The 27,842-nt window shown below is 35.0% G+C and overlaps 1 protein-coding gene across 2 annotated transcripts; it reads left to right on the top strand.

The window, feature by feature from the left end:
- Positions 1-20,116: 20,116 nt before the first annotated feature.
- On the top strand, positions 20,117-22,413 carry LOC115494968 (uncharacterized). Of its 2 annotated transcripts, none has more exons than XM_030271187.4 (2): positions 20,117-21,220; positions 21,653-22,413. In XM_030271187.4, the coding sequence occupies exons 1-2, from the start codon at positions 20,716-20,718 to the stop codon at positions 21,769-21,771; spliced, it is 624 nt and encodes a 207-aa protein (XP_030127047.4). In that variant the 5' UTR covers positions 20,117-20,715; the 3' UTR covers positions 21,772-22,413. The 2 variants fall into 2 exon arrangements, with proteins under 2 accessions (XP_030127047.4, XP_030127048.4); XM_030271188.4 differs by having other exon boundaries at positions 20,119-21,399; positions 21,653-22,410.
- Positions 22,414-27,842: the final 5,429 nt, after the last annotated feature.

Raw genomic sequence — 27,842 nt, 5'->3', positions numbered from 1 at the left:
TTTGTTTCAGACATGCAATATTTTGAAGTGCTGTATCAATCTCCATATTTTCAGTTTATCTGATTTCTGACCATGATGCTAAAATATCATGACAGATAGAAGCATAGCATGACTTCTCAAAAAGTAGTATCAGACAAACAAAGACTACAAAAACTCCTTTGATGGACTTTGCTAATGAGTGTGGGATTAAGTCAACAGCTGGAGAAACTCTCCTGATACATGCTAAAGCATCACAAAAAATAAATGTTTTCCACTATATACAGAAGACATATATAGGGGATGGTCTCAGAAGCAGAGGGATTTAGATACATCAAGGAATATGTTGCAAATATTTTTCTTTAACTTCATATGGCACCTCCAGGAGCTTTGCCACACTAAAACTGCACTCATTTAGCCCTTGCTACTGCTGTGCCAGCAGTTCTATGATGAACCCCTATTTCAGTGGTTTATAAATCCTACTCATAATTTTATTCCAGCTCTACACCAGACCCACAGTCTAACTTTATGTGTTAATGATCTCTTTATAATTTCAAAAAAATTCTTCCTCACAGAAATCTACTTTTTCTCTGATTTCTCTGTCTGTGCAAACAGTGAAAAGTTCCTTTTGATCACTTGAATATAAAAGGTACTTAACTGAACCTGCTTCATAATGTATTCACATAAAGAAATAAAACAGTTTTGAAAAGCACCACTATCCTTTCTTCTTGAGAGAAGAAACTAAACCACAGCTGCTGGGGTATCTTCAGTTCATGTAGACTTATCTGAACTATTTAAAACTCCCCAGGGCAGTTCTCTGCTAACAGCAAAATCATGTCAGTGCTGAACACAGTATAGACTGCAAAAGTTACTGACGTCCTAAATACTGTCCTATTCCATCATGATTATTGTCCTAACAGTCCTTGATCTGGGAGGTTAACATCTCTTTGGGGATACTTACAGGCACTGCAGAAGAAGTATCCTCTATACAACACATATTCAAAACCCTTAGCCACCTGTCTGAAGTTTAAGGGATTTGTTTCCTTCACTAAGAGCTAAAATAAAGAAATAAAGAGCAACATGAGGGAGTAGTGTCAAAATTGATTTGAATAATATGATTTAATAAAGTCAAGGCTTTATTAAAGTGCTACTAAACTGCTACTTAATGCACATTTCTTAAGGGAAAATTACCGTATATAGTGGAAACACTAAAAATTGTTTTGTGCCTTGACTCTGTTGGGCTCTGGACTGAACTTGAACATAATGATTGCTATTTGGCTTCCTTTGAACAAACCTTTAAAGATTATATACAACTAACAAAGCCTGTGTAGGGCAGGGAGTTAAAACAAGAACAAACTAACAGAAAAAACCTTAGAAGTGGTTATGCTGAATAATGCTGACTGATGAAACATTTACTGTACAAGTATTTGAATATTCATGAACAAATGCAAATAATGAAAAACCATTTTATGCAAGCATTATTTAAGTAGTATTATTGAAAGCTGAGGTACCCACAACAGAGCAAAGAAATATGTTTAAAATTATCTGAAATTTGTTAACTAACAAGTAAAATCTATGTATGTATCTATCTATCTATCTATCTATCTATCTATCTATCTATCTATCTATCTATAAATTTATATTTCCTATAACTATGAGCCCCTACAGATAAAATCTGGAAGCTAAACATTAGGGCAAACCACTATTCTTCTGAAATAAGAACCAGCTGCATGAATTTTGACAACGAAACTTAGTTCTCAGAGTGATGAATAAACCATGAAAAAATCTGTCTTACTTTGTGCAAGTGTTGCCTTTGCAATAATAGAAGCAGTAGCAAGTAATCTTTTGATTGTATTTTCTGGAAGCTTTACCTTTTGAATTGAAAGGGAAAAGTTGGCTACTTTTTCGATGATTAGTAAAATTATTGCATTATAATTCGCAGTGTTGGAACAATGTACTGCAACAAATGCAAGCTTGAGCACCAGAAAAAAACTAGGAATATGGAACTCAGCATGATCTACTTTGTCTTACAGAAAATATTTACACTTTATCAGTCTTTCAGACTTTTAGGATGACACACATATGATGGTTTTGGAACCTAAGTTAACATGCTCAATGAAAATCTGTGTAAATTTGCAATGTGCAAGAGCTCTCTCTCTATATATATACTCTAAAATAAATCTTTATTTCAATTCTGTTTTCTTTAAAATGTTATTAACTTTTAATCAATCTTATTCATATTAACATGTTAATTTGGATATGCACTACAAATTCCTGCTTCACTAGTCCCAGATTCACACTTGGTCTAATATATGATAGTGAGTTCTATTCCTTGAAATCTGAAAACATTTTCATATTTCCATTTCCTGGTTTAAATAATTGACAGCTAACAGATGGACCAGTTATTTTTTGCATGCTTTCTATTCATTAGCTAAAAGTTAGACCAGCTCTTTTTTGAACTGTGCTTTAATTAATGACCAACAAAATCATGTGTGAGACAGGATGCAGTTGCTTCCCCTCACTGAGAGTAAACATAGAGGCAACTACTGTAATTATTTTCCTGCTGTACCTGTAAGAAACATACACATATCATGATCAAAATACACAGATTTGCTTTTCTTTGTGCATAGTCAGAGGAGAAATATTCCATGCCTGTGTTTAGTTAATGCTCTATTTATAGCAAGTCCTGTCCACATTTCGGCTGCTTAACAAATTGTATAGTAGACAGACAGTTTGGCATTTGCTAGATCCCTGATGATGCAGCAATATATGGGTAAATGGAGTCCTAATATTCATGGGATATTATTGGTATTAGGGCCAGAGTATCTCCCTTTTCTTCCCTTGTTTTTTACCCACAGCAGGTACAGGATTAGCAGTTAGTCATCACAGTGATTTGTGGGCACATTAGGTTGGTACGCTGAAACAAATAACTCCAAAGGGAGTGCATATGCTTTACATAATTATAGGTGTAATCAGCTTTTGTTATGATATTCTAAAATAGGAAAAAAAAAGATGAAAGGGTTTTTATAGAAGTCCCACGTCAGAGAACTATCATAAGTCTTAAAAAACAGAAGGGCAGGCTGGCCCCTTGTGTTTCTGAGCTATTGAAGTGAAAACTAACGCTCCCGGTGCTGCTGGTCTTACTTTAATCCTAACAGTAGTAGCTCACTAAAACCTCTCTATATGCAAAGTTCTTAAAGGCATAATACAAAATCAGTGAACAATTCTTAATAAGAATACTCTTAACAAGGATGGTTCTTCCCACCAGCAGAGTGAGAGCTTAACTTTATGTCACACTTTAAAATGTTACTGCATTTCTCTCTATACCAGTGCCATGCAAAAACTTTGCAATAACTTTTCACTCACTGGAAGTCACGCTCCACATTAACCTAAAAGGCCTGGAGTGGGCAGTGACTTGGCATCCACATTGCTGCATGATGAAAATTATGGATTACTTCAAATACCAATCTGGCAACATAACCAGAGGAAGGAAGAAAACTTTCATACTGTTTCACTTCTCTCCACAGAAATAATAAAGGGTAATGTTGGAAATACTTTGAAATAACTGTCTGATGTTCTGGGTTTGAGAGAAAATTCTGTCTTTACCCTAATCAGCCTGGAACTTGGATGAACAGGAGGATGAAATAAGCCCAGATTTGAAATCAAATGACTGAATAAAAAGATAATCTTCTCAGTTAGGGCAGGCACCTCTCCAGTTGTCACTGTCTTGATTTTTCCTCAAAATGAGAGTGTATTTCTGTTAGAAGCAATTTCTTAATCTTTTTGTCAAGGACAGTGAAGTATTTTTAGGGCATGCAGCAGCACCAGAATCTTGTCTTCGTATGACCTCCCTTCTGTAATTAGCATTTTTGTTTTGAGTTGTATTGCAGTTTTCTTGCCACAGCTCTTTGGAAAACAAATGTCTGCTTTTTGAACAGCTCTGGTTTCATACAGAAAACTCAGTAGTAATAATTATAGTAAAACTTTGGTCTTATAGTTTATACTTTTACTGTGCACAGCTGTACATTGAACTGTTGAGGAAGTACTTTATCAAGGCATAAATTATGTAGCTTCATTGAATCCATGTGTTCATTTTCTCTATCTTACGAGCTACAAGAACGGATAAATGAACTCCAAAAACACAGCAAGGATGTAGTTTCAAAAATGTCTCTATCAGAAATGCATACTTTTTTTAAGGGGCAGGTTTGCAGTTGTATTAGGTGGGCAAAAGAATTTAATCCAAAAAAATACAGAAAGGAGATCCAAGAAATATTTTAGCATGTTTTTAAAATTACAAAGGCATTTTGCCTAAAATGGTATTTCAGATTCTGAAAAATAAGTCAGCTGAGAGGGAAATAAATGTAGTTTAAGTGATTTAAAATTTAATTTTATAAAGCAAATAAATTCAGAAACCACGGAAAATCTGGACATTTTGACTGGCAAATGCAAGCAGAAAATGATCTTAGCTAAGCAAGGAATTTTACAGATCAGGAGTGCTGATTTTCTGTTAATCTTGGAAAGCTATATAGCAAGGGTAAAGGTAATATTTGACAGTACTAAAAAATATGTGATTCTGGCAGTAGCAGTCTATATATTCTATATTCTCAGCTGTATTCATTGCACTGCTGATTAAGCAAAATTACATGGATCAGTCACATACTCTTCATCCCTTAATCTTTTCCTCTTTGAGAAAAGTATGCAGTTTAGAATATCTGCATTTGGCTTACTTTAAAACGTGGTTCAGTATATTCTTTTTACATTTTTTAAATAAATGCAAATGTGGGAGAGGGTAATACATAGAAAATTCTCATGTTTTAGATCCTAAGCATATTGTAGTGATGAGATAGCTCTGGTTTCTAGAGGCATTCTGGGAAGGGAGCATTATCATAGATTACACATCTGTTACATTCTAAGCAATGTAACAAATTGGTGAGAATAGGCTTGAGGCCACAGAATCAAAGCCAACTAACATTAATTTCAGGAAAATTGAACTTCTTAAAATCAACTTTAAATAAGAGGTTATATTGATAAATAAAGATAATAGGATTTTAATGTACTTGGATTTCCATGCAGCTTCATATCACATGTTATTTTAATTGTATATTAAAAAGATTCAAAATTATGAGTTAGATCTGGGAATATTTGTCATAGTTTAGCCCCAGCTGGCAACAACGTACCACATAGTTATTTGCTCTCTCCCTGCCCCATCCCAGTGGGGATGAGAATCAGGAAAAAAGAAAAAGTAAATCTTGAGATAAGAACAGCTTAATAATTTAAACAAAATATAATAAAATATTGCTATTACTAATGATAATATAAAGAACATTAGAGAGAAAGGGGAGTAAAACACAAGAAAAAGATGTGATACACAATACTGCTGCTCACTTGTTGCTGATTGATGGCCAGCTCAACCTTGAGCAGCCACCTGTGGCTCCTGGCAGCTGCCCTCCCTTTATGTACTGGGTATGCCCTTCTATGATATGGAATGTGGCACTGAGTATCCTTTGGGCAGTTCAGGTCAGCTCTCCTGGCCACGCTCCCTCACAGCTCCTTGTGCACTTCATCACTGGCAAAGCCTGGGACACTGAAAAGTCCTTGACTTCTGGTAAGAACTGCTTGGCAAAAAACAAACATCAGTGTGTTACCAACATCATTTTCATACTGATTCCAAAACTCAGCACTGCATCAGCTAGCAAGAAGAAAACAAATTCTGAAACCCTGCTGAAACCAGGTCCAACATAAATGGGACATTTTCATAAAATGAGATATGAAATATGGTGTTTCTAGTATGTCTCTGAGATCAGATCTTCATTGTGTGTTATTCAACATTTCTATTAAAAAAATGGTGTGAAGACAAAAAAAAAAAAAAAGAAATAAAACCACAAAATCATTATTGAATGTATCTAGAGATGACAAAAAGAGAATGTAGACAATAAGGAAGCAGATAACCTCCAATAAAGAATTATTAGAATGTTTTGGGATACAAGAAGCATGTATCCCTTTAAAGGAAGATGTGAAGTCTTGTGCATAGTTTGTTGATAAATTAATTGCTGGGTGAATTCAAATGATAATATCATATAGCAGATGGTATGCATTTGGCACTCCTTTTTATTGCTGGATCTTGGTGTTCAGATTTCTGCAGCTAGGAAGGGTATAGAAATAATTTTCTAACTCAAACAAGAACCATGAAAGTGATCAAAAAAAATGCAAATTATGCTTAATTAAATATGCCTTTAGTGAACAATGCAGGCTTCTCAGAGGAATAAATGGGGGTTGGGTAATATTGTCACAGATTGGGAATACTGGTGTAGAGAACAGAAACAGGTCATTGCCTGTGTAACAAATTTTAATAACATTGACAGGATCAAAAAGTTTGTTTCAAATAAGGCTTTCTTCTTTTCTTTGGGGTTTTTTTTTCCCTTTTCCTCTTTTTCAAAGAAAAGAAAAAAAATTAGGAATCATTTACAGTGCTTCTTCAAATCTTTACATCAAGGCAAAGGGGTTTTTTTCCAAAAGTTATTTTATTTCTGACTGGATTTGTTTCAGGAAATTCTTCTGACATTTTTAATGTAAGTAACTCTTTATCATTATCATTACTGTTATACATCAAAGTATTCTATCCCGTGGCCAGTTCTGTTTTACTTAAGGGCACATTAATCTTGACTATACAAATGTATCTGCATCTAGAATTATTATAATAATCTCATTCAGCTGCACTGAAGAAATGTGCATGAATCAGCTAAATAAAATAATAATTAAATCAGTGTAATATTAGGCAAAAAACCCTAAAAGAATCCAACATTAAAGACTGAATTAAAAATCTTCCTTTTAAGAAATATAGTACAATCCTTTTAATTGCCTTTCTGTTTTTTTTTTCTAAAACCTTTAGTATCAACTTCCTTCATAAATTGAAGTTTAGAATTTTGCTCTCACAAAGGGGAAATATTAAAATTTTGATATGCTAGTATGATTTAATATATTAGGTTTTCTTTTGATACAAGAACCAAAAGGCAAAATATTCTGTGTTTAAAGAATATTGACTAGAGAAGACTGAGATCCAGTGTCACGTCATAAGAATTCCACACCCAGATAAATCCTGCAACAATTTAAGCAGACAAATTTAAAAGGACTATAACAAAGAAAATGAAATTATCTGGGTTTATTCTCCTGGGTGTATTCAATACATTATCCCTTAGTTGTGGTTGAACCTGGTCCTCTGACATACACATTCAAAGTATATATACAAGTATATGTGGTTTTTTGTGTGTACTAATGCCATAAGAACTACCATAGATGTCTTAAATGCAGTGAAGTACAAAATTGCAAATTCCAATTTAATTCTAAAATTCATTCCTTTGAAAAATATGTATTTTTCTCAATCTTTCTCTCTTTCAATGTTTACAGTTTCTTCATTTATTGTTACAACTTTTTATAAAGTTATAAAATATTTAAAATATTTAAATATGTATTCTTTGTCACATTCAGCCACAAAGTTGAATGTTCTCAGGGAAGCTAATTACCTATAAATCCACATACACGTACTTTTGTATTTTGATTTTATTTGTTTCTACTTTTAAGTGGTTTTGGTTTTGTTTGGCTTGAATTTTTTTTTACATATATTACATTGTCATGTGCATACACTATATATTTAGCTCTTATACCACTAACCTGAGGAAATTCGCTTCTAGAGTGTCACTGAACTGTGAATGAAGCATCCCATGCAAATGAAAATTGTTCTTTAGTCTGTTTCTACAACCCCTCTGGTTTCCAAAATATTTTATCCAAAATAGAAGTTCAGAAAAACTAGTATGGAAAGGTTCAAACAAATACTGACTAAAAAAAAGGAGCTATCTTCAAGAACCTCAGTTTTTATGCCCTAAAATAGCATTTTTTTATATGCAGTCTCTAACTTGTGAAATTTATTTTTAAATTTTATGAAATTAAAAAAAATACTGCAAATCATCTTTGTACACATGTGACTACTAGTTCAGGTGAGAAAAGGAGTGAGATTTGATACACACATTTTCTATATGGACAATATTTGTGAGGACCAAGAAAATGCTCTGCAGAATAGTTGGACTGTGGAAACAATTCCAGCTATTTATTCTAATGGGAAGTATTTTCCTGCTTCACTGGCAGAAAGGGTGAACATTTTAGTCTGCATCTTAATTAGGATGCTCTGCATGAAAATAGTGTTAGTAAAGGACAATGGAAAGATATTTTTAGGGAAAAAGATTATTTCCTAGTTTTTTTAGAGTTTTACTTAGTTATTTTACACCAGTGGAATTGATAATTTTGTTCTTTGTCACCATTTGGGGCATTGTATTTCTCTACAGTGATGGATTTAAGGCAGGTTTTTGTGTGGTTTCTTGGTTTTTGGCATTTTTGGGGGTGATTGTTTGTTTGTTTTGTTTGTTTGGGTTTTTTGTTTGGTTGGATGGCTTTTAGGGATTTTGTGGTGTTGAGAATATAATTGTATTGTTTCTCTTCATTGCCTGGTTGGTCTTGCTATCAGAATGTGAAGAACTTGACTAAACGACGGAAACAAAATAGCAATTCTACAACATATGAAATACTTAAACCACTTATTTTAGGTTGCAAGAAAAGCTATTAAATCAGACTTGAAGGGCTTGGAGAGAGGAAAGGATGAGAAGACTTTCAAGAAAAGGATATTTTATCTGCTCCTCACAGGGCAGACACAAACTGTAACTGAGCCTTATCCTTTATACTTCACTGCACTGTCTGGGAATGTCATTTTTACTATCAAATAACATTCAGCATATGCACATTTTAAATTATGTTATTAAATGTTAACCAAAAAGTAGTTCTTCAGGTAAGGACATTGACTCTAACCTTTTTACTTAAGACAAAACCAAGAATTAATATGAGGACCACAAGATTTTTAAAGCCTCTGCCCTGCCTCCTCCCCAGCTGCTTTCTCCACTTTGTAAAAATTCAGTGATTTAGGTACAAATCCTCCATTTTATAAGGATTGAAAAGACATTTTTCAGACATTTTCCTGGTGGTGTTCAAATGTGATGTCTCCTACAGCATTAGACACAGGTAGGTAGAGGAGGTGAAATCACAGATAACATGGAGGAATTCTAAGTAAAATACCTGTATTTAAAGTCTTCTGCTGATTGTAGATTTTCACGTAATCATCTTTATCATGCTTCCACACAGAACCACAGTGAAGGGGCAGGTGGGTGCCAGCCTCAGGCATTCAGTACAAGGAGATCTAGCTCCTCTAAAATTAGTTCAGTTCTTTGGCAGTTTTTAAGCAGGATTGAGGCCTATATGATTAAAATTCAGGCTTTAAAACAGCACCAGGCACTTAGCTCATAAATAAGAGCTTCATATGTACCTGATTTTTATATATTAAAACTGCTACTGAGCAGGTTGCAGAAATCTCATCTTGGACATCAAGAAAAAGCAGACTGGTACCCTGCTGGAATTGGAAACAATGGAGAAGTCCCTTGTGTAACAAAAATGCATAAATAGATCTTCACCCCTTCCATACAGATGAGCACTTCAATCACTGCACTTTGATGCCATGCTCCTTTTTTGCCCTCTTGGAAGAAGCTCTTTCCTGTCTGTTTGGTTTGTTGGGTTATAAACTGTGGAACTTCAAAAGGGAGAGTCGAGTCATGAGGCCAGTACAACTCAAAATACCTGCAGGCAGTCATAGAAGTACACAAGTAAAAGACAATAGACTGAGCAGTCCTGAAGCAGAAGAAGGAACTAAACATAAAACTTCACATCCCAAGCAGGGGCCCGTACTAAATGACTTGTTGCATAATTTTAGTAACAGTTCCAGAAAAGAATACGATACTTTTCTTTAAAATGCATTCTTTGCTTAAAATTTTGCAGGGAAAAGGTGAGAACTACATGATGAAATTTTTCTTAAAGTAGATGAAGATATTTTCTTGTATGATAAGATCATGACTGCAATTCTTGATAATGCATGAAAACGTTTGAAATATTGAGGTGGAAGATAAGACATTTTGCCATCTTTTGCATTTTCTTACTTAATTAATAAAGCCCAACTAAAAAGTCTGTCTGGCTGTATGGAGCCTGTCAAACTAGCACATTGCAATTCTAGGCATTTAACTTGGGTGTTTAATTCAGAGCAAGGAAGCAGATTATTTAATCTTCCTTTGTAGTTTAGACCTCAATGGTTTTCCAGGGCCAAAGAATACTAACAAAATGATACAAAAAAAAAAACCCAAAAAAACACAAAACAAAACAAAACAAAAACAAAAACAAAAATACAAACAACTGGGTGCTTCAGCCTGGGAAGCTATTTTCTACTGCAGAACAGAATTATGTAGCATTACTGCAGTAATGCAGCTGAGACACGCCACTCAATATATGAGTGGATTTTTTTTTTTTTTTTCCTGAATTTACAGAGGTTTTTTCATTTTCATGGTCTTTGCCACCCAGACATTCAGGCTAACGTGAGTTAATGATTGCCTTGCCTTCAAATGCACTGCAGGTACCTCACTGGGTAATTCTGCCTGTTCGCACTGCACCTCTCTCAGAAATAAGCGAGAAGAAGGGTTTCCATTTAATCTTTTTTTTCCCCCTGAAAATTAAAGATCAATTATTGTTTAAAATGGATTTTAAAATAGCTAGTACATGCTACTCTTGGGTACTGTAGGAAAGACGGAAGTTTCGAGAAAAGTTCAGGATATGATCTTGTAAAGTTATTCAGTGATTTATACTTTAAAAAGGAAAGTGTGCGGGGAAGTATAAAATAACCAGAACATTCAAAATTAATATTTTGTAGTTTTTCTTTTAAATAATAAGCTTTGAATTACATATTTTTAATTATTAAGATTCCTCGTTTTGCGCTTTCATGTTTTGCTGCTCACTTTGTGTCATATAAGGGATGTAGTTGGTAATGTATTTTTTTATTTTGTACCTAGCATGTTATTTTGTTTGGCTACATAATATACTAACACAGCCTGACATGTCAGCTGAATATATAGACATGTTAGATGCAATGTAGATATCAAATTCTACAACAAATAATATAATACACAAATAAAGAATATTGTGTTTTGTAGTTTTTTTCTGTTTGTTGTTTGTTTTTCTGTTTTAATAAAGAAGACTATTGCATAATGCAAAAATCTACAATCTTAGAAATTATACTGATATTTGATTAATTCCTGATTAATTAAGAATCTTTGATCGATTAGGATATAATCATAACTATCTGTGTCTTCAAAGGAGGATCAAGCAAAACACTTATGTCTTCAAGATTAAAAAATAATGTCCTTATGTCCTCAGTAAAAAAATAAAGAGTGTCAGCATAGAGAGCAATATGTGTGAATACGTGAACACACCTGTTAGTTCAAAAGACAAGAGAAAAGGGGTATGGACATCATGTGCAGTCAAGGTGTGAACGTGGAGCTGGAACTTAAGTACTCCCATATCTTAAAGTTTCATAGTCTGCAAGGATTTTTGTCTATCAGAAATGATGAGTAAACCTAAAGTAACAAAGATATTATCAGAAGAATAATAGTAATAAATAGACTAATAGAAATATATAGTTCTCAATAATAGAGACATGCAACAAACAGTTGCCAAACACTGTTTCTGTATTCTGCCTATTTCAAATATTTTTTTTTCAAACTTTCTTTCTTCCTACCCCTCTGGCAGAAATCAGAAATAATGGTTCTAAGAAAGCCACCCTAGGACTCCTGCTCAGGACATCATGAAAGAAATTTAGAAGAGACATGAATCAACGGAGCATCAGAAACTATTCTGTATTCACTTTTTTGAGAATATTAAACACTTTGTCATAGGTACACAGCATTCAATAAATTGACACAGATGTCTCTTCATGTGATCACATCATCGCAGTCAGCTTGGAATATTCTTTCTTCCTGAAAAAATAAAAAATACTTTCTTTGTGTTTCTTGGGGTGAATGTGTCATTCTTATGTGTTCAGAATTACTTTGAAAATCAATGGAAAACTTAAGAGAATATTAATGCAATCTTATAGTTATCTCATTCTTTGTCATACGTAGTTTACACCTATTTCTCTGGCTTTTTGCACAGTATAAAGTGAACAAAACTATGAGAGGCTGAATAATAGTTTTCACTTTTAAAAAAAATACTAACTTAATAATTTATTATTCTTTTAAAAACATTTTTGAAGCATTTACAAACATTTAGATGATTTGCCTTGCATACAGAAATAGCAAATACAATAGCATTGTATTCTTGTATATTTCTATAAAATTCCTATTTACGCATAATAAAAGAACTCTGCAGCATCTCTCTGCAGCAGAGGGTTATTTTGGTCTTTAAAGATATGCAGAAACTATTTCTTCTCTTTGGAATCCTTTTTTTATTTTTCTAGTTTCAACATTTTCTTATGTTCAAACTATCACTCAGCCAAATCTCAGCCTGAACCATCTCAAGCTAGCTTGCTACAGCTTGCCACACAATGCAAAAAAATGACTGTTTTCCCTTGCAGAATCACAGAATGGCCAAGTTTCACTCACAATAGTTGAATAAAAATAAAGGAACCAAAATTATATGCTCTAAGAAAAAAAGCCCAAAATTATACATGTTGCTGTTTACAGTCACATAAATAATCCTGTAAGAAGTTCACTTGTGTTGATAAATTGTTGAGCTTCTTAGTTTATCTTGTTTAATTGTATACCTTATTTATAGATATCAGTAAAGTGTTTTCATAGAAAAAGTAATTTACTTGTATCTGTTACCTCAATACTTCATCTATGACAATCACCTCAATAACAGTATTGTTTGTTCTTTCTAGATGACTGGAATATTGACAACAAAATGAAGCAGAATATTTTAGCTCTATTTATACAGCAATGAGCATTCTGAGATTGTTGACATTTTCATAAATATCCAATGTAAAATAATTTTTTTCAACAGCCTTGACAGAGAAAGACATAGCCAAAATTTAGTCACGCTTTTCTGTCTCTAATCAACAAAACCAACAAATATCATCAATTTAAGTAAAAAAAAAAAAAGGTTTTAAAGTGTTACTTGTTTGAAACACTTGAAATCTCTTTTTGTTTAAGCTTTTGTTTTAAGTTATGTGCTTCACTTGAGCACAGTCTTTACAATAAACTGATATTTCCTATTTCAGTCCTCAGATTGAAAGGCTAGAAGTTTTGATATAATTTTTTTCAATGCTGACACTTTTCTTGACACTAGTAATTGAACTCTGACTTTGGTTTCCCAGAACTACAAGTATCTATAAGTGTTTTCTGGCATTCCTTTTTGATTGTGATTTGTTGGGTTGATTTTTTTGTTGTTGTTGTCTTGGGTTGGGGTTTGTTGGATTTTTTTGTTTGATTTGGGTATTTTTAAATTTTTTTGGTTTATTTTAAGGGAGTGGCTAGATTTCATTTAAATACAATGCAATAAATAATAATGGATGGGGGACAGAAATGGTGAAGCCTTACTGGCATCCTAATGTGCTGAACATAGTACCCCAGCACTCTAAAAACTTTCCTAGTTTGCTTTGCACATGTACCTAATTTCAGAATGTTGAAATTCAAACAGCAGGCAATTAGAAAATATAAGTTTCTTATGTCACAGTCTGAGAATATTGCCTTTTACTCCAGCATTTTTTAAAGCTTGGGAAAATGATATATCGCCTTTTGTGTTCTTGTGAAACACAATTTAAATGAAGTGTATAGTGTACACAGTACATGCATGTCAACAGTCTATATTTTTTTCTAATATCTGGATCTAATATAAGCACATCTTTAAGTTCTATATTTAAATGTAAATTTCTTACATTCTCCACTCTTCTTGCCATGATTGTAAAATGGCATAACAAGTTATGCTTAAAATCAAATACTCTCTCCTTGTTTCTCTTGGTGTAGTTTGGTGCTCAGACATTCATGTAGAGAAGATTTGATAGCAAGAATGATGACTTCTAATGTACTCCTTTGGCAATCAGGTAACATTCTTTTCCCATATTTAATGTATATGGATTAGGCAAAACATTCCCTTCAATAACACTTAGTACTGTAATGTTTTAGAATGCTGTAGCTTTCAACAGATTCAATGAGAAGTAGAGGTATACAATGTGCAAAAACTGCACGTCTAGTTCTAAATCATGTTACAATGAAATTAGGAGAACCTATGTCAACTGGAAAACAAATAAAATTTTATACCCCAGAAATAGCAAAAAAAACCCAGGCTATATAATTTCCAAACTTTTGGAAGATTAGCATGGCACATGTCTCTGTCACATTTTATTATTAACAGCATCCTCATATAATAGGATACAATATGTATCATAGTGAAATTACTTTTTCATTGATTAGTAACCCAAGAAATGCAGTCTGTGGCAACAGCAGTCTATGTATCTTCTATGTACATTGCTTCTATCAAAAGTTTATTAGTATCATTAATATATATTGATTTCAACTGTAACAATAGGCCAATGGTGAGCTTTTCTGAAAATGTCATGTATTTTCATCACTATCTTACACATTTCATGGTGGATTAGAGTGTATTCATTCAGCATAAATGAATTTTACAAGTCTGATTTGCAAATTTCTAAATATATTGGGTGACAAGAGGTGTGTACAGAAAGCTTTTTTTCATCCAAATTAAATATTTTTTATCAAATAGTAAATTAACACCCTAATAGATTGTGCTAGTTTGTATTTATAAGCAAGATGTAGACATGTATGATTATTATACTTGTAGATGCATGACTGATGACGAAACTCTCTCCTAGTCTCTCACGATGATGATCAAAGGGATTGCTTAAATGTGTATCTGCTCTATAAAATCTAAAATATTTGTAGCCATCAGATGTATAAATTTGAAGATTAATCTGTGGGTAAATGGGAAAAACTAGAATTATGTATTACAATTTTAATCTGCTTCTACAGAAATTGTATTTCCTATCTATTCCATAAAGCAGATTTTAATAGGTGGTTGGAAAAATACATTCCAAGATATTCTACTTTGATTTATTATCTTTAATGCTTGTTTATGTAGCACATATATTCTCCAGAAGATTAAAATTGATAAAACCTGTAGTGAGGAACCAGCTATGAAGTTCAGGCATTAAACAGATTCTTAGATTAGCAGAAATATATAGAAATATATATATCTATGCCCTTAACAAATATTTTACATACTGAAGAAAATTTTAAAACCTTAACCAACAGAAATTTGATGAATGTTCTTGAAATTAATTAAATTTGTCATTAGTGAGGTGTCTTTTGCTAGCATAGATTCCCCAACATTTTATGCATGATTCTTTCCCTAAGCAAAAGGGCAAAATACCTAATGAATTCTGATATGGAGATGTTTGCCTCTGTGCTCAATCAAATTAAAGAGAAAAGAAAGTCTGGGTTTTAGGATGGTTTTATCAGACCAGTTGTAGATGGAACATTTTGTGAAGGAAATGCACAGATACTCTTGATTATTCATATTGTCTGTCCCATTATGTAAAGCCTTTGCTTTGCCTGTTGTCACTTTCAATAGGCAAAACCTAACACACAGAGAGGCAACACCATTTTTAGGAGAAAATTAACAGCTGAATAAACTGAATTTAGTTTAATGATAGTAGAGTGTAAGAACAATTTTGGTTTTATTCAAAAGTTCCACCTTCAGAAATAGATCTATTTGTCTTTATGGGGGAAAATAGAAAACTTTCAAGTGGCCTTTATACTGTGTAGAAAATCATTCCAGCAGCAGTTCAGTGTGCAGACTTAGAAGCATTTCCATTATAAACTTCTGCTCACCGAGATTTATAACCAAGCTGTAAAATTCACTCCAGACTGGAACTTGGCATGAAAATTCTTACAATCAAGTGTTGTATTTTTAGCCTACTTACACAGAAAAATACTTCAAAGAGAAATTGCAAGGTACTAAAACAATACTGAGGCTTCTTCATAAAGTTAAGTCAAGGCCAGTTTACCAGGTTAAAAACCCCACCCCAAAACCTTAAAAATACTTGAAAATTAAAATAAGAACAATTTTTACAGAAGGGAAGATAGGAAACTTCAAAACCTTCTGTTTGTGCAGGAATTCTGTAATAGTATAAGAAGGAGCAAAATTTTTAATGTGTTGTGTTGATATCCTGTAACTCAAAAATGACAGTGTCTAGAGTTCACTTTAGAGCAAAGTAGTAGTTAGGAATGTGCATATGAGACAGAGGATTGAAAAGGGAAAGAAGGGAAGACAGAAAAGAAGCCTTGTCTGAAAAGGTTCCTTCAGGATTTGTTCAAAGAATATCTTCCCTGCAATAATCAGTCCTTATGAATCTTGGACCCAAAACACCAGGGTAAAAGAATGTTAGAAGGAAGACTTTCCCTTGGTCAAGGAGGATTGGGTTAGAGAACACCTAGAGAGACTTGACATCCACAAATCCAATTGTCCTGACATAATTCATCCAAGAGCACTGAGAGCTGGTGGACATTATAATGAGGTGGTTCACAGTCCTCTTGGGAAGGTCATGAAGATAGGGCAGTGCCTGAGGACTGGAAGAAAGAAAATGTCCTCCTGAAGACAAGAAGGAGGATCAGGGAACTCAGTTGTTCTCATGTCCTTCCCTGAAAAGATGATAGAGCGTTTCATTCTGTAGGCCATCTTTATCCACATAGATGACAAGAATGTGATCAGGACTAGTCGGCATGGATACACTAAAGGTAAATCATGCATGAGCCATATGTTGGCCTTCTATGGCGAAACAAATACCTGGATGAATGCGTGGATATTGTCTACCTTGACTTCAGCAAGGCTTTCAACACTGTCTCTCACATCAGAGTCAGGATGTATGGATTGGATGAGTGAGCAGTTAACTGGAATAGGAAGTGGTTGAATGGCAGATCCCAAAGGGTTAAAAGCATCAGCACAGGGTCTGGTTGGAGGCCTGTCATTAAAGGTGTCCCCCAAGGCTCAATACTGGGCCCATTGTTCATCTATGACTTGAATGAAGGGGTAGATGCCTCCTCAGCACATTCACTGATGACACAAAGCTGGGAGGAGCAGCTGACCCCCTAGAGGCGCAGCACTTCAGAAGGACTTCAACAGACTGGAGCTGGGCAGAGAAGAGCCATCTGAAATTCAACAAAGGCAAAAGCAGGGTCATGCAGCTGGGGAGGAATAGCCTCCTACACCTGCACAGGCTGAGGATTGACCTGATGGAAATCAACTCTGCAGAGAAGGACCTGGGGGTCCTGGTGGACAACAAGCTGTCCATGAGCCAGCAGCGTGGTGGCCAAAAACACCAATGGGATTCTGGGGGGCTTTAGGAAGGGCACAGCCAGCAGGTCAAGGGAGGTGATCCTGCCCCTCTGCGCAGCCCTGGTGAGGCCTCATCTGGAATGCTGTGTACTGTTCTGAGCTCCTCAGTACAAGAGTCACGGGGATCCTGGAGTGGGAAGGAGAGGCAGGTGGGGGAGGGAGGGAGCAATAAAGATAATTGTCCTTATGACAGAGGGCTGAGGCAGCAGCACCTGTTCAGCCTTGAGAAGAGATGACTGAGAGCTAACCTCATGAATAACTATCTGAAAGGTAGGTATCAAGAGGGTGGAGCCAAGCAACAATACAAGAGGCAATGGGCAGAAACTGATGCACAGGAAGTACCACCTGAACACGAGGAAGTACTTCTTTACCGTGTGGCTATCAAAGCACTGGAACAATTCCCAGAGATGCTGTGGAGCCTTTCCCACTGCAGCCCCACTGGAGATATTCAAGAACCCTCTGGACACAATCCTGTGCCCTGTGCTCTAGAATGACCCTGCTTGAGCAGGGAGGCTGGACCAGATGGTTCAATGTGGACCCTTCCAAACTCACCCATTCTGTGATTCTGTGATTCTGAATTTCTTCTAAAAACAAGTAAAACAAATAAAATATCTTCTTATTTTTTAGCAATATCTGGTAGATTAATTCACATGTCAAGTCCTGGATGAGTGATTTCATTACAAAATTGCACTGGTGTGATGTTAATGTCTATCATAGTATAAAATCAAATACCAATGAAAAAATTAGAATCAGTTGCACAAACTTTCCTATCAAATAATTACAGGAGTGAGTAGTGAAAGTTTTGCTGAAGTTAAAGGAAAAGTAAGACTTTACTATGAAAGATTCCCATTATTTAGGGATCGAAAAAAGGAAAACTTAACAATGAAGAAAAACAACATAAATCATCTCTAGTACTTTATTCACCTAAAACTGAGCAGATGTTAGCTCATTTTGGAGTTAAGCTAGCATTGAATATTTACAGAACTATTAATATTTCACAAACTACAGGAAATTAAATTATTTTTGTATAGCAGCATTAATTGCACCACCATTACTTTGATTGTTGGTGAGTTTCTCAAAGGTTTAAACTTTAAAAATATTCAATGTATTTCTTAAATTCAATAGTATTATCAGTCATTATGTTTCTAATCATGCCATATGTGTACTGCAGCATAGTCATGGCATGGAAAAACAGCAAGGTGCAGTTATCTTATGCTTTTTTTGTCATGTGTTTTGAAGACTGCAGAAACAAAGGAAATTGCTGATAAAAATAAATTCCATTAAACTGGTTTATATGAAGACACTGCTTCTTTTTCACTCATTTCAAATCATGAGAAGAACCAGAATTTTGTGTAAAAGACACTGCATGGTACAGCAAAATAGGAAGTTTAAACTTCAGTAAATTAAAGGCAAAATTTCAAATTTTTGGCATCATGTGACTAAATATTAGTTTCTAAACTATTGTAATAGTCTAAGGAGTAGTACAGGTTCTAATTTATTTGATTTAGAGGTGCATTTAATTCATGCTGCATGTGAACCTTAATGAATCTTGAATGTACTGTCAGACATTCATAGTGGCATATTCACCTTGGTATTCAACTTTGCATCATGTTTTCTGAAGCAAGTAGCTGATGCTACTCATGGAAGATTTAAACAATGCCATAAAAAGAGATATTATAAGAACAATTACGATATCATTAATGCAAAAAAAGATGTCTATATAAAAAAAAAAGCAAAAAGCAAGGCCTTTTAAAAAAAGAAGTAAGAAAATTAAACTCATTTTAGGATCTGAAGTTATCTCTGAACAAAAAGAGGGAAATACTGATGCTATGATGGCACAGATAAATTTTCTGCTTTGCAGATTCATTTTTAGGTGGTATGAATCAAATATACACTGAGAGAGCAACTTCAAAAAACCAAGGAATAATTGGCAAAGAGGCTTTTTCACCAACTTGGCAGAACTGAACCTATCCACAATGCTTCATCCTAGCTGAGAGTTACTTTGAAATTTTTTCAAACTAGGTCTCCTTAGCTTCTCCAAAAGGGGATTGCGAGCTGCAGCTAGTGTTGCAGGAAATGTCACCTGCCTTTCTGAAAGACTAGCAATCAAATAGAGCATTTTGTTCAGCTAAAAAACCCCAAAACATACCTTTACCATAGCTCATTCTTTATTTACGCAGAGTAAATAAAGCGTAATTTTAATGTAATTAATTTATTTTCATTTCTTCTGGTTTACCTTGTAAGAAAAGGGAATGTAATGAAATGCCTTTTTGTTTGTGCTCACAAAGGAGAATGAATTCTAGCTAGAGGAAACTTAAGTGATGAGATTGTGTGCAGTTTATTGCAGCAGGGATTGTAGCTCATGTAGGAGTTTTTAAAACATATTAAGGTTTCAGATATTTCTCTAGCCATTTTTCTCAAAAATAATAATAAAAACCCAGTAAGAAAGCAGGGGAAAAAAGATCATTCTTAGATCCCATATTAATTCTCAGAGTTTTAAACAAGTAGAAGCAAGCCTATGAAATGAGCATAGTGGGATGCTTTGTGTCTGCTTATTTGCTCTTCTCCTGTTTTAATCATCTCTCAAGAGGCACAGGTAATAAATACTGTCTGTGATGAGAACATTTTATCACACCATTGAAAGAAAGTTATCTCCCTTGAGACAGTCCTTGCCTTGTGGGTATTTATGTGTATGGTGATAATGTCACTTCCAGCAAAATTACAATTAATTATGTATCATTGTTTGTTATTCTGAAAAGACCAGGGAGACTAAGATTTACACGATTATATATTTGCAAAGGCAGTTTTCTCTGCCTCCTCTAACATTAACATTCAGGGAATGTTATGATGTCACAATACATAAAGGCAATAAAATCTACAGGTCAGAAAAAATACACTTTATGCTTTGCTACTAATGTAAAATATGCACCTGAAATTTTCCATTCAGAAAAGCATCCTTATTTAGAAAAACTAGCCCAGCAAGTGCCTTAGATTTGCAGAACACCATGAGGCTAATGCTCATGCTAACAGGGTTGCCTGAGCTCAGCTTCAGTGTAACCGGCCAGATGCATTCCATATTGACTTGCCCTTTCTTTTAATAGATTTACTACAAAGACTAGCAGAATCGGAAAGCGGTATTTGTTGGAAATTCTTCTCCTTTTTTCTTCTTTTCAATGTGTTAAAAGATTTGATTTAAAACTTGTAAAAGTCAAATGGAACATAGAGTGGATAAGTTATCAAGCAAGGTTTGTAAATGGTAAATACCTCTTATAGTGTTTGGTCATAATCAGTTTTTCTGAAAAGTATTGAGATTCATCCAGGCTTGATCTCTGGATAGTATCAGAGCCATTGTTTGTAAGTATAAATGCAAGCAGCCACTAACACCCCCCAGTTTATGTACAAACACCGCAGCGTACATCAAGTGCACCCCTGGCAGTTTGCACACACGCAGGGATAGCTTTTCTAATCCCGGGGATGCAACTTCCCAGCCCAGGGAACGGCCCAGCCGGAGCCCTGCTCGGAGGCTGGAGCATTCCCAGCGTGCCTCACAAGCCTCTGCATCCCCAGCGCGCTTTCATCTCCCTTCACCTCGGGCTGCAGATGTGGGAGGCAGCCGGGCGATGGGAGTTCAAAGCAGCAGCCCATGAAACGGGCTCATCCAGCCTCTTCCAGCGGGGAGGCTCCTCCCGGCAGCGAGGCCCCTTCCCTGTGCGCAGCGGGGCGGTGCCGGGCCAGGTGCGGCTGGCGGCGGCTGCGGGCCCTCCCCACAGGCCGCGTCTGGCGCGGAGACCGGAACGCTGCGAGATCAAAGCGGGCGGGCGGCGGCGGCCGCCCCGGGCTCCCCGCCCCGCCCCGCCCCGCCCGCCGCAGCTGCCGGCTGCCACAGGGCAAGCCGGGCTGGGCCCCTCAGAGCTGGGCTTGCTCGGGGGAAACGGGAGTCTGCAGTGCCCCTGCACTTGGCATCCCGCGCACACCACGGGTAAAGGGCCGGGAATGGAAAAGAGGCAACATAAGGACGAGCTGTAGGCTTGGGAGGTGGACAGTGCCAGAGGAAGACCTGGGGAGCTGCAGCCCTGCTTCTCTCCTTGCATGGTGGCGTGAGAAGTACGCTACAAGGTGGCTTGAAACTCGCTGGATTTGGATATCCAGCCAGTCTAGGTATTAGAGATGGGAAATGCTCAGAAGAGTTTTGGAAATCTGAGCCAAGTACCTGATCTCTACTCGAATGACGCTTTGTCATCCTGAGGAGAGATCAGGTACTTGGAGCACAAATTGTGGAGCACAAATTACTCCTGCTGTTTCCTTGCCAGAACATACTGCATTACTTTATTTAGCCTCTTATGTTTCGGTAAACATAAGCTACTCTTGTGTAAAAAGTAAGGTAAATCTCAGAAGGTTTTATCTTTTTCAGGTAAGAAACTTCAATATTTGCTGTCAACAGAAGAAATGGATTTTGCAATCTTTTGGAACTTCAGTTTCTCCAAAACACACAGCTTGCAAAGACCGACAGTGAATATACTGGAACTTTAAAAATGTGGAATTAAAGTTTTTTTTCTAACACAGATTGCTTGGGTGGATTTTTTTTTATTTTTACTTTTTCAGTCTGTCCAATTGTAGAAACCCTGTGTATACCATAACAACTTAACATTACATTCATAACACTGAGCATTTGAAAGAGAAATGAGATTTTGGTCAAAGAAATAAAAAAGATAACACTGAACCATGGAAAAATTATTTGAGCATTTCAGAAATTTCCATTAAAAACAACATCAAATATACACAATATGTCTTCTATAGATGTAAAAACTCTAAGCAATTAAAGGAATCTAAAACCAATTCCATACACTTTCAAAAGCGCAAAAAAAATACCGTGTCTCATAAAAAAAAAAAAAATACAACTTTTGCAGTGTTAAAGCAGGCAGAAGGCTTATGTATCAGAGTGAAAAAGTTAAGACATTTAAAATTGAACCTATTCTCAGGCTATACTTTCTTTTTCCCTATTTTTCTCTTTCTCTCTCATTGTCTATTTTTTTTTTTTTTTAAATAAGTGCTATTACTTTGAAACTCTCCTGGCATTTTGCAAGCAATATAAAAGGCAAACAGTGTTCTTTTCTGTAAATTGCTCCTCTCTAGCCCTCTGTGTTCTTGCTTAAATGGAATATGCAACTACTTCTAGTCTGCTTTTTTGACTTTGATAATTGTTACATTTGCAGGCAAATAAAGTCACCAAAATTTCCATAAAGGCAAATGAACAATTGCTACACAAAGAATGCGTCAGACATTTTTCTTTCATATTTCATATTTCATCCTTTTACCTTTTGGAAAACATTAAACTCTCAGACAGAAAAAAAGCTATATGGACCTTCCTCTGATTTTGATAAGATTAGTAATATGTTTTTCTTTAATTAATTACAGCAATCACTTAATATTGAGGCTACTGACCTTTTCTTTAGATAGTATCCTGACCTATTTTACAAATCAATACCTAAGTTATGAACCAATCCCATTGGTAATAATCCTTCAGTCATTTAACAACGAAAAGTAGACTGACATAAAGATAGCCATACTCATTACTTTTCAAGAAAAATGTTTGAAAGTGTTCTTTATGATTTGAACTAGGCAGTATAAAGACTTGCTTTCTTTGGGCAATGTGGTAATGATAGTTTTCCAAAGGAGTCCTTTTAAGTTCCAGGACAGCTTATCTCAGAAGAAAATATTGAGTTCTCTGACATCACAAGTTTCTTAGTTAGATAACTCCAAAGAATGTATCTTACTCTCCTCCACCAAATAGGCTCTTAAGCAAGCAAATATCTAGGCTGATCACTTACCCCTTGTACCAGGTTGCTTTTCATCCGCTCTGTGTTTCTGGTGGTAACACACCTAGCCAGCTTCTTGGCATCCCTGCCTCCCCTACTAGAGAAGTAAACAATTTTCCATTTCATCGCCTTGAAACAAAACTTAATTTTAAAATGTGCATGCAGTCATAATTTCTGCTTTTTTTTTCTTTCTGCCAACACCAGTTACAAGTAAAAGCAGAAATAGAAATTTTGTGCACAGGTTTGCAGAGCTCCAGTAAACATGCTGCTGTCATTTAACAATTTCATTTTTTTCCACTTTTTATATTAGAATGTCAATAAGTGGAAAACAGTATACTCCAGCTATCCTTGAAATAAATCTTCAAGAAATCCCTCATGAAACAGACTTAATTCTATCTCCACTAAAATAGCACAAGAAAAAAGTTTGCTGCAATAAGGGTACTGATTTTCAGGTAGGCTTGCAGGTCTGAACTCTACTCCTGAAGAGGTTTTCCAGAGCAGAGGGTTCATTTGGGCTTAGCTTTAGAAAAATATTTAAGGGGTGCTGAAGCACATCAGTAAGTGACAAATGCCTAAAAACAGAAGTAAATGTGAAAACATTTCATATATATTGAAAATTAAATCTGTTATACTTAACTGTAAGGGGCTTACAGCTAAAACTCTAAGTATCTTAGATGATTCAGTAATTCACTATCTAGCTAGCTTCTGAGTTTGATCAGTTGCTGAATCAAAAGCTCCACACTTTATCAAATCAAATAAGTCTTTACTTTTTCAAAGAAAAAAAAAATTAGAAATTTAATGTTTAAAGGACTCTCTGAACTGTCATTGTTTACTTTGGTGACCTCTTGCAAGAACAAGGAATGTTCATCTTGTACCAAAAAATCATTCAATAAAATACTTTATCATATTGTTTCTATATTTGTCTTTATTTTTTGATCTCAGGCAAAATAAAAAAAAAATTAAAATCCAGACAAAAATAAAGAATAAAACCTTTACTTTCCTACTTTAGCATAGAGATGCAACTATTCAACATCTGACCAACCTTATATGCAATTACAATAAAGTAAGATGCACCTGTACTTTGCATCTGGCTGTAATACATACAAGCAAGGATGCAGTCTGAAAGGATATAGAACCAGGTGGAAAGAGCAGGAAGAGAATAATGGTCTAGATTAGATGAGTTTTGTATCTGTCCTCAGCTGGTTGAAAATATATAAATTAGATTATTTTAAGCTCTTTTAATTACACAATGTGTACTTACACCTGCAAATCTATAATCTAAATTAACATACATGTATGTATATGGACCTAAAATAAAATTAAAAATATAATTTAAATAATAATTGTTGTAATTCACAATGCTTTCTAAATTAAGATCTCTGCTTCTGCTCTTCCTTTCAAGTACTTGTAGTCTGTCAGGATCTGGTTTTGGGAGCAACCCCTCACCATTACAGAACAATTGCTTGATTACTTTAAATGCTTCATTACTTTCTAAGTATTTTAGACCTTATTATCTTTCTACTAATTTAGAAAGTAAGACCTAACTAAAAAGAGATTGACATTAAATTCCCGTGAGTGGGTATTTCAATTGAATTTGAATTTTAGTTCCTATAAAAGCCTTTTTAATTTTAATATCTTTTTGGGGGACTTTTTAATGTCAGTGCTTCTGAAAGACTTGACCTCTAAAATGACAGGGTATTTATAACTTTTTTAGAAACAGAAATAATTCCAAGAAAATTTCCTTGTCTTACATTCCCTTTCACCATCCCCTCTTACAGCCTAACTCTTTAGTAGCAAAGGTTTTATTTGTTAATTCTTCAACATTTACTCATGCTCATGTGATTTCAAGACAGCCCAAAATGTACAAACAGGAAAATATGACATTTCCTGCCTAAACCAGTGTATGCTTTGAACACAAGATTTTATGATGGCAGACTATCAAGAACAAGGGAAATAATTTAAGAATATTTTTACATTGTTAGCAGGAGGTCAAATTTATTAAATATGTTATGATTTTAGAAGGAATTTGAGGAAAGGAAAGGAGATAAAGATGTGCATGTATTTATATATTGCATCTCTCTGGGGATCAGCATAACAAAACAAAACATTTCTTGGAAAATCTGGGAACTGTTTAAGAGTGGTTGAAACCTCAAGTCAGTCAAAAACAAGTAAGCCTTTACAAGCTGGATGTGAAGAAATAGTTAAGATAGCTATGAGAATCACTGAGACTGAATTTAATAGTCTTATGCTCAAAGTGATAAAAGAGGGAGAAACAGTGGAGACACACTAATAAAATGGTCAAAAAAAATAAATTATGAAAATAATTGCAGCAGCTTCCTACAAAGTCTACAGAGCCCTCCCTTTCATGGAGGAGTATCAGTGCAGGCCTGAGAGACTGTGTTATATCATAGCCATTTGAATTAATCTAGCCTTAAGAATTGATTAATGCATCAGACCTCAGAGAGTGACAATACTTTGGTGAGTGTAGGATATCTAATTAAACAGTATGTGTGGTAACATCACTTCTGTCATCCTAGTGTTGAAAGTTAATTTCTGTGCATGCTGTTTCTTTCAGGTATCATTTAGTAAGACATGAGCTGCTTGGCACAGTGTGGATCTGTTTTATGAATGTGTTAAGGTGAGTAGGTCTTAATCACATTATCATACAACACTGTCCAGAAAGGGTACCTTACACCTCCCAACTTCAGCTGTTCATCCTTACCAGAAATCTGTGATCAGGATTTATCTTCAATTGTGGGTTAATTAAAAAAAAAAAAAAAATCCTACCTAATATGGCTCTTACTCCCAGACTTTTTAGCAGGGTTCCTTGTAGGTTGATAACTGAAGGTTAGCTTCCAAAATAGGGAATAAAAAAGTTGTATTCTTTTATAAACAAAAATACTTGCTCTACACATAATATTTGCTGTTTTCACTTCAAATTTTATGAATCTGGAAAATATCCTTGACACATAGAGAGCAATTCATATGGACCTTTGTATTTGGAAATATCTAACCCATCTCTTCTGTCAAGCAGAATGTGCTGGGAGCATGTTCTTGGAGTTTAGCAGCTCATTTATATGAAAGAGGCAGCTCACATTTCTCAGGAGTGTTATTTTGAACTGCTTGGGTGCTCCGAGTCTAATTCTGTCAGACATATTTGCAATACAGGACCGCGGACCTGATAAAATGAGTGAAAACTTTTCTAAGCTACACATACCCAGCTTCCTTAATCTCAGCTTCTACAAACTTTTAAAGAAAGTTTAAAAGCTTTAAGGGAAGGTGAATTTGAACTGGAAAATGAAGGCCTGAAATGTGTACCTATGGTCTATATCAATTTGTTACTGCAAAATAAATGTCATAAAATTATGTGCTGAATATGTTCTGTGGCTGATGGTGAAGTGTGGATCTGAAAACATTGTTGGCCTCCACAACTTCCTTCTCTGAGACTCCTTGTGTATGTATAGACCTGTGACATTTGGACCTGTTCTGAATGTGGGTATATGTTTGGGGTTTTTTAGTTTACATTTCAAGAAACAGTCAGATCTTGAACATACCTGTTTAAATAAATATTTTTCTTTTAAATTTAAATTATGCCAATTAATCAGTGGGGCTACATTCTTGGTGGCCAAATAGAATAGCATTCTGTCTCTTCCAGAAAGAATAGATGTACTGCAAATTATCTGAGACTGATGCAGTTTTTCTAATTTTCATAGAAAAATAAATACTATATTAATAGAGTAATGTTCGGAATTTTTACAATATTTTTTATTATTTTAGTTGGGCTTCCCCATGCCATTAGTATTTGCAGTGTCTTATAATATCCTGTTCATGATATTTAGATTCAAGATAAATTTTATCCTTTATCAAGGACTAATTAGTGCAACTTATAGTACAATAGACTGAATTTTTGAAACCATTACTGCAGACATACTGAAAGGCATATTTTAGTCTCATGAGAAAAATGTGATTCTGCTTCAAGGTGCTTGCTTATTTGTTTTATCCTTTTTTCACCTTACTAATTTTAAATTTTTGGCTTCAAACTTTCTTGTATTGATTATTAACCATTCTGAAGGGACTGATTATTCCTCAGGGACTTAAGATACTGTTGTAAAAATCAGGACAGGATCTGGACTGGCTGCTGTTTTCAGAAACTGTGAAGAATACCTGTTTTAATCTTCTTTTTAGGGTATAATAAGACATTTGAGCATCTGAATCCCTGTTTATGTGATCATACAGTAGGTTAAAGTCAAATCCAGGCATATTAGGAGGCAAAACTGCAAAATATCTAAGAGTAAAACCTTCAATTAGAGTTTTAAAATAAGTTTGAACAAGCAAAGAAGTACCATATAAAGTAAAAAGAATCAGATACATTTACCAAAGGTTATAAAAAAGTTTTGTGTGAATGATGATTGTGATCCTACTCCTACAGCAGGCTCATTTAGTATCTGAACTTTGGGTTGTTCTTTTCATCTTCATGAAATCTGAGTTTTCTCAAGAATTGTCAGTATTTATCATAGAGATGTATTCCAAAAGAATGTTTCTATTTCTTTTGTTCCTGCTAAGCCTTCTAATTTTCCATTTTTAACCTTCTGTATTTTCTTGATTAAGGCATATTTTTGTTTATTCAATGTATACAGAAAAAAAAAAGAACTAAGTGAGGAACAAGAATATGTTTTCCTCATCATTTAGTTCTGAGCAAGGACAAAGAATTCTTTTATTCTCACACAAAAACTCATGACTGAGGTTTTATCTAGTTCAAGAAGTAGAGTGAAGCTACCAGAGTGA

This window comes from Taeniopygia guttata, chromosome 4 (assembly GCF_048771995.1).
Source record: "Taeniopygia guttata chromosome 4, bTaeGut7.mat, whole genome shotgun sequence".
NCBI lineage: Eukaryota > Metazoa > Chordata > Aves > Passeriformes > Estrildidae > Taeniopygia > Taeniopygia guttata.
The sequence above is the reverse complement of the archived record's forward strand: the minus strand, read 5'-3'. Positions and strand labels throughout refer to the sequence as shown.

Bases quoted from the DNA above. Each gene is read 5' to 3' on its own strand.
- LOC115494968 (XM_030271187.4), top strand. From the start codon at position 20,716: ATGCAACTTCCCAGCCCAGGGAACGGCCCAGCCGGAGCCCTGCTCGGA. The intron at 21,221-21,652 runs GTAAAGGGCCGG...TATCTTTTTCAG, and splicing joins GCATCCCGCGCACACCACGG to GTAAGAAACTTCAATATTTG.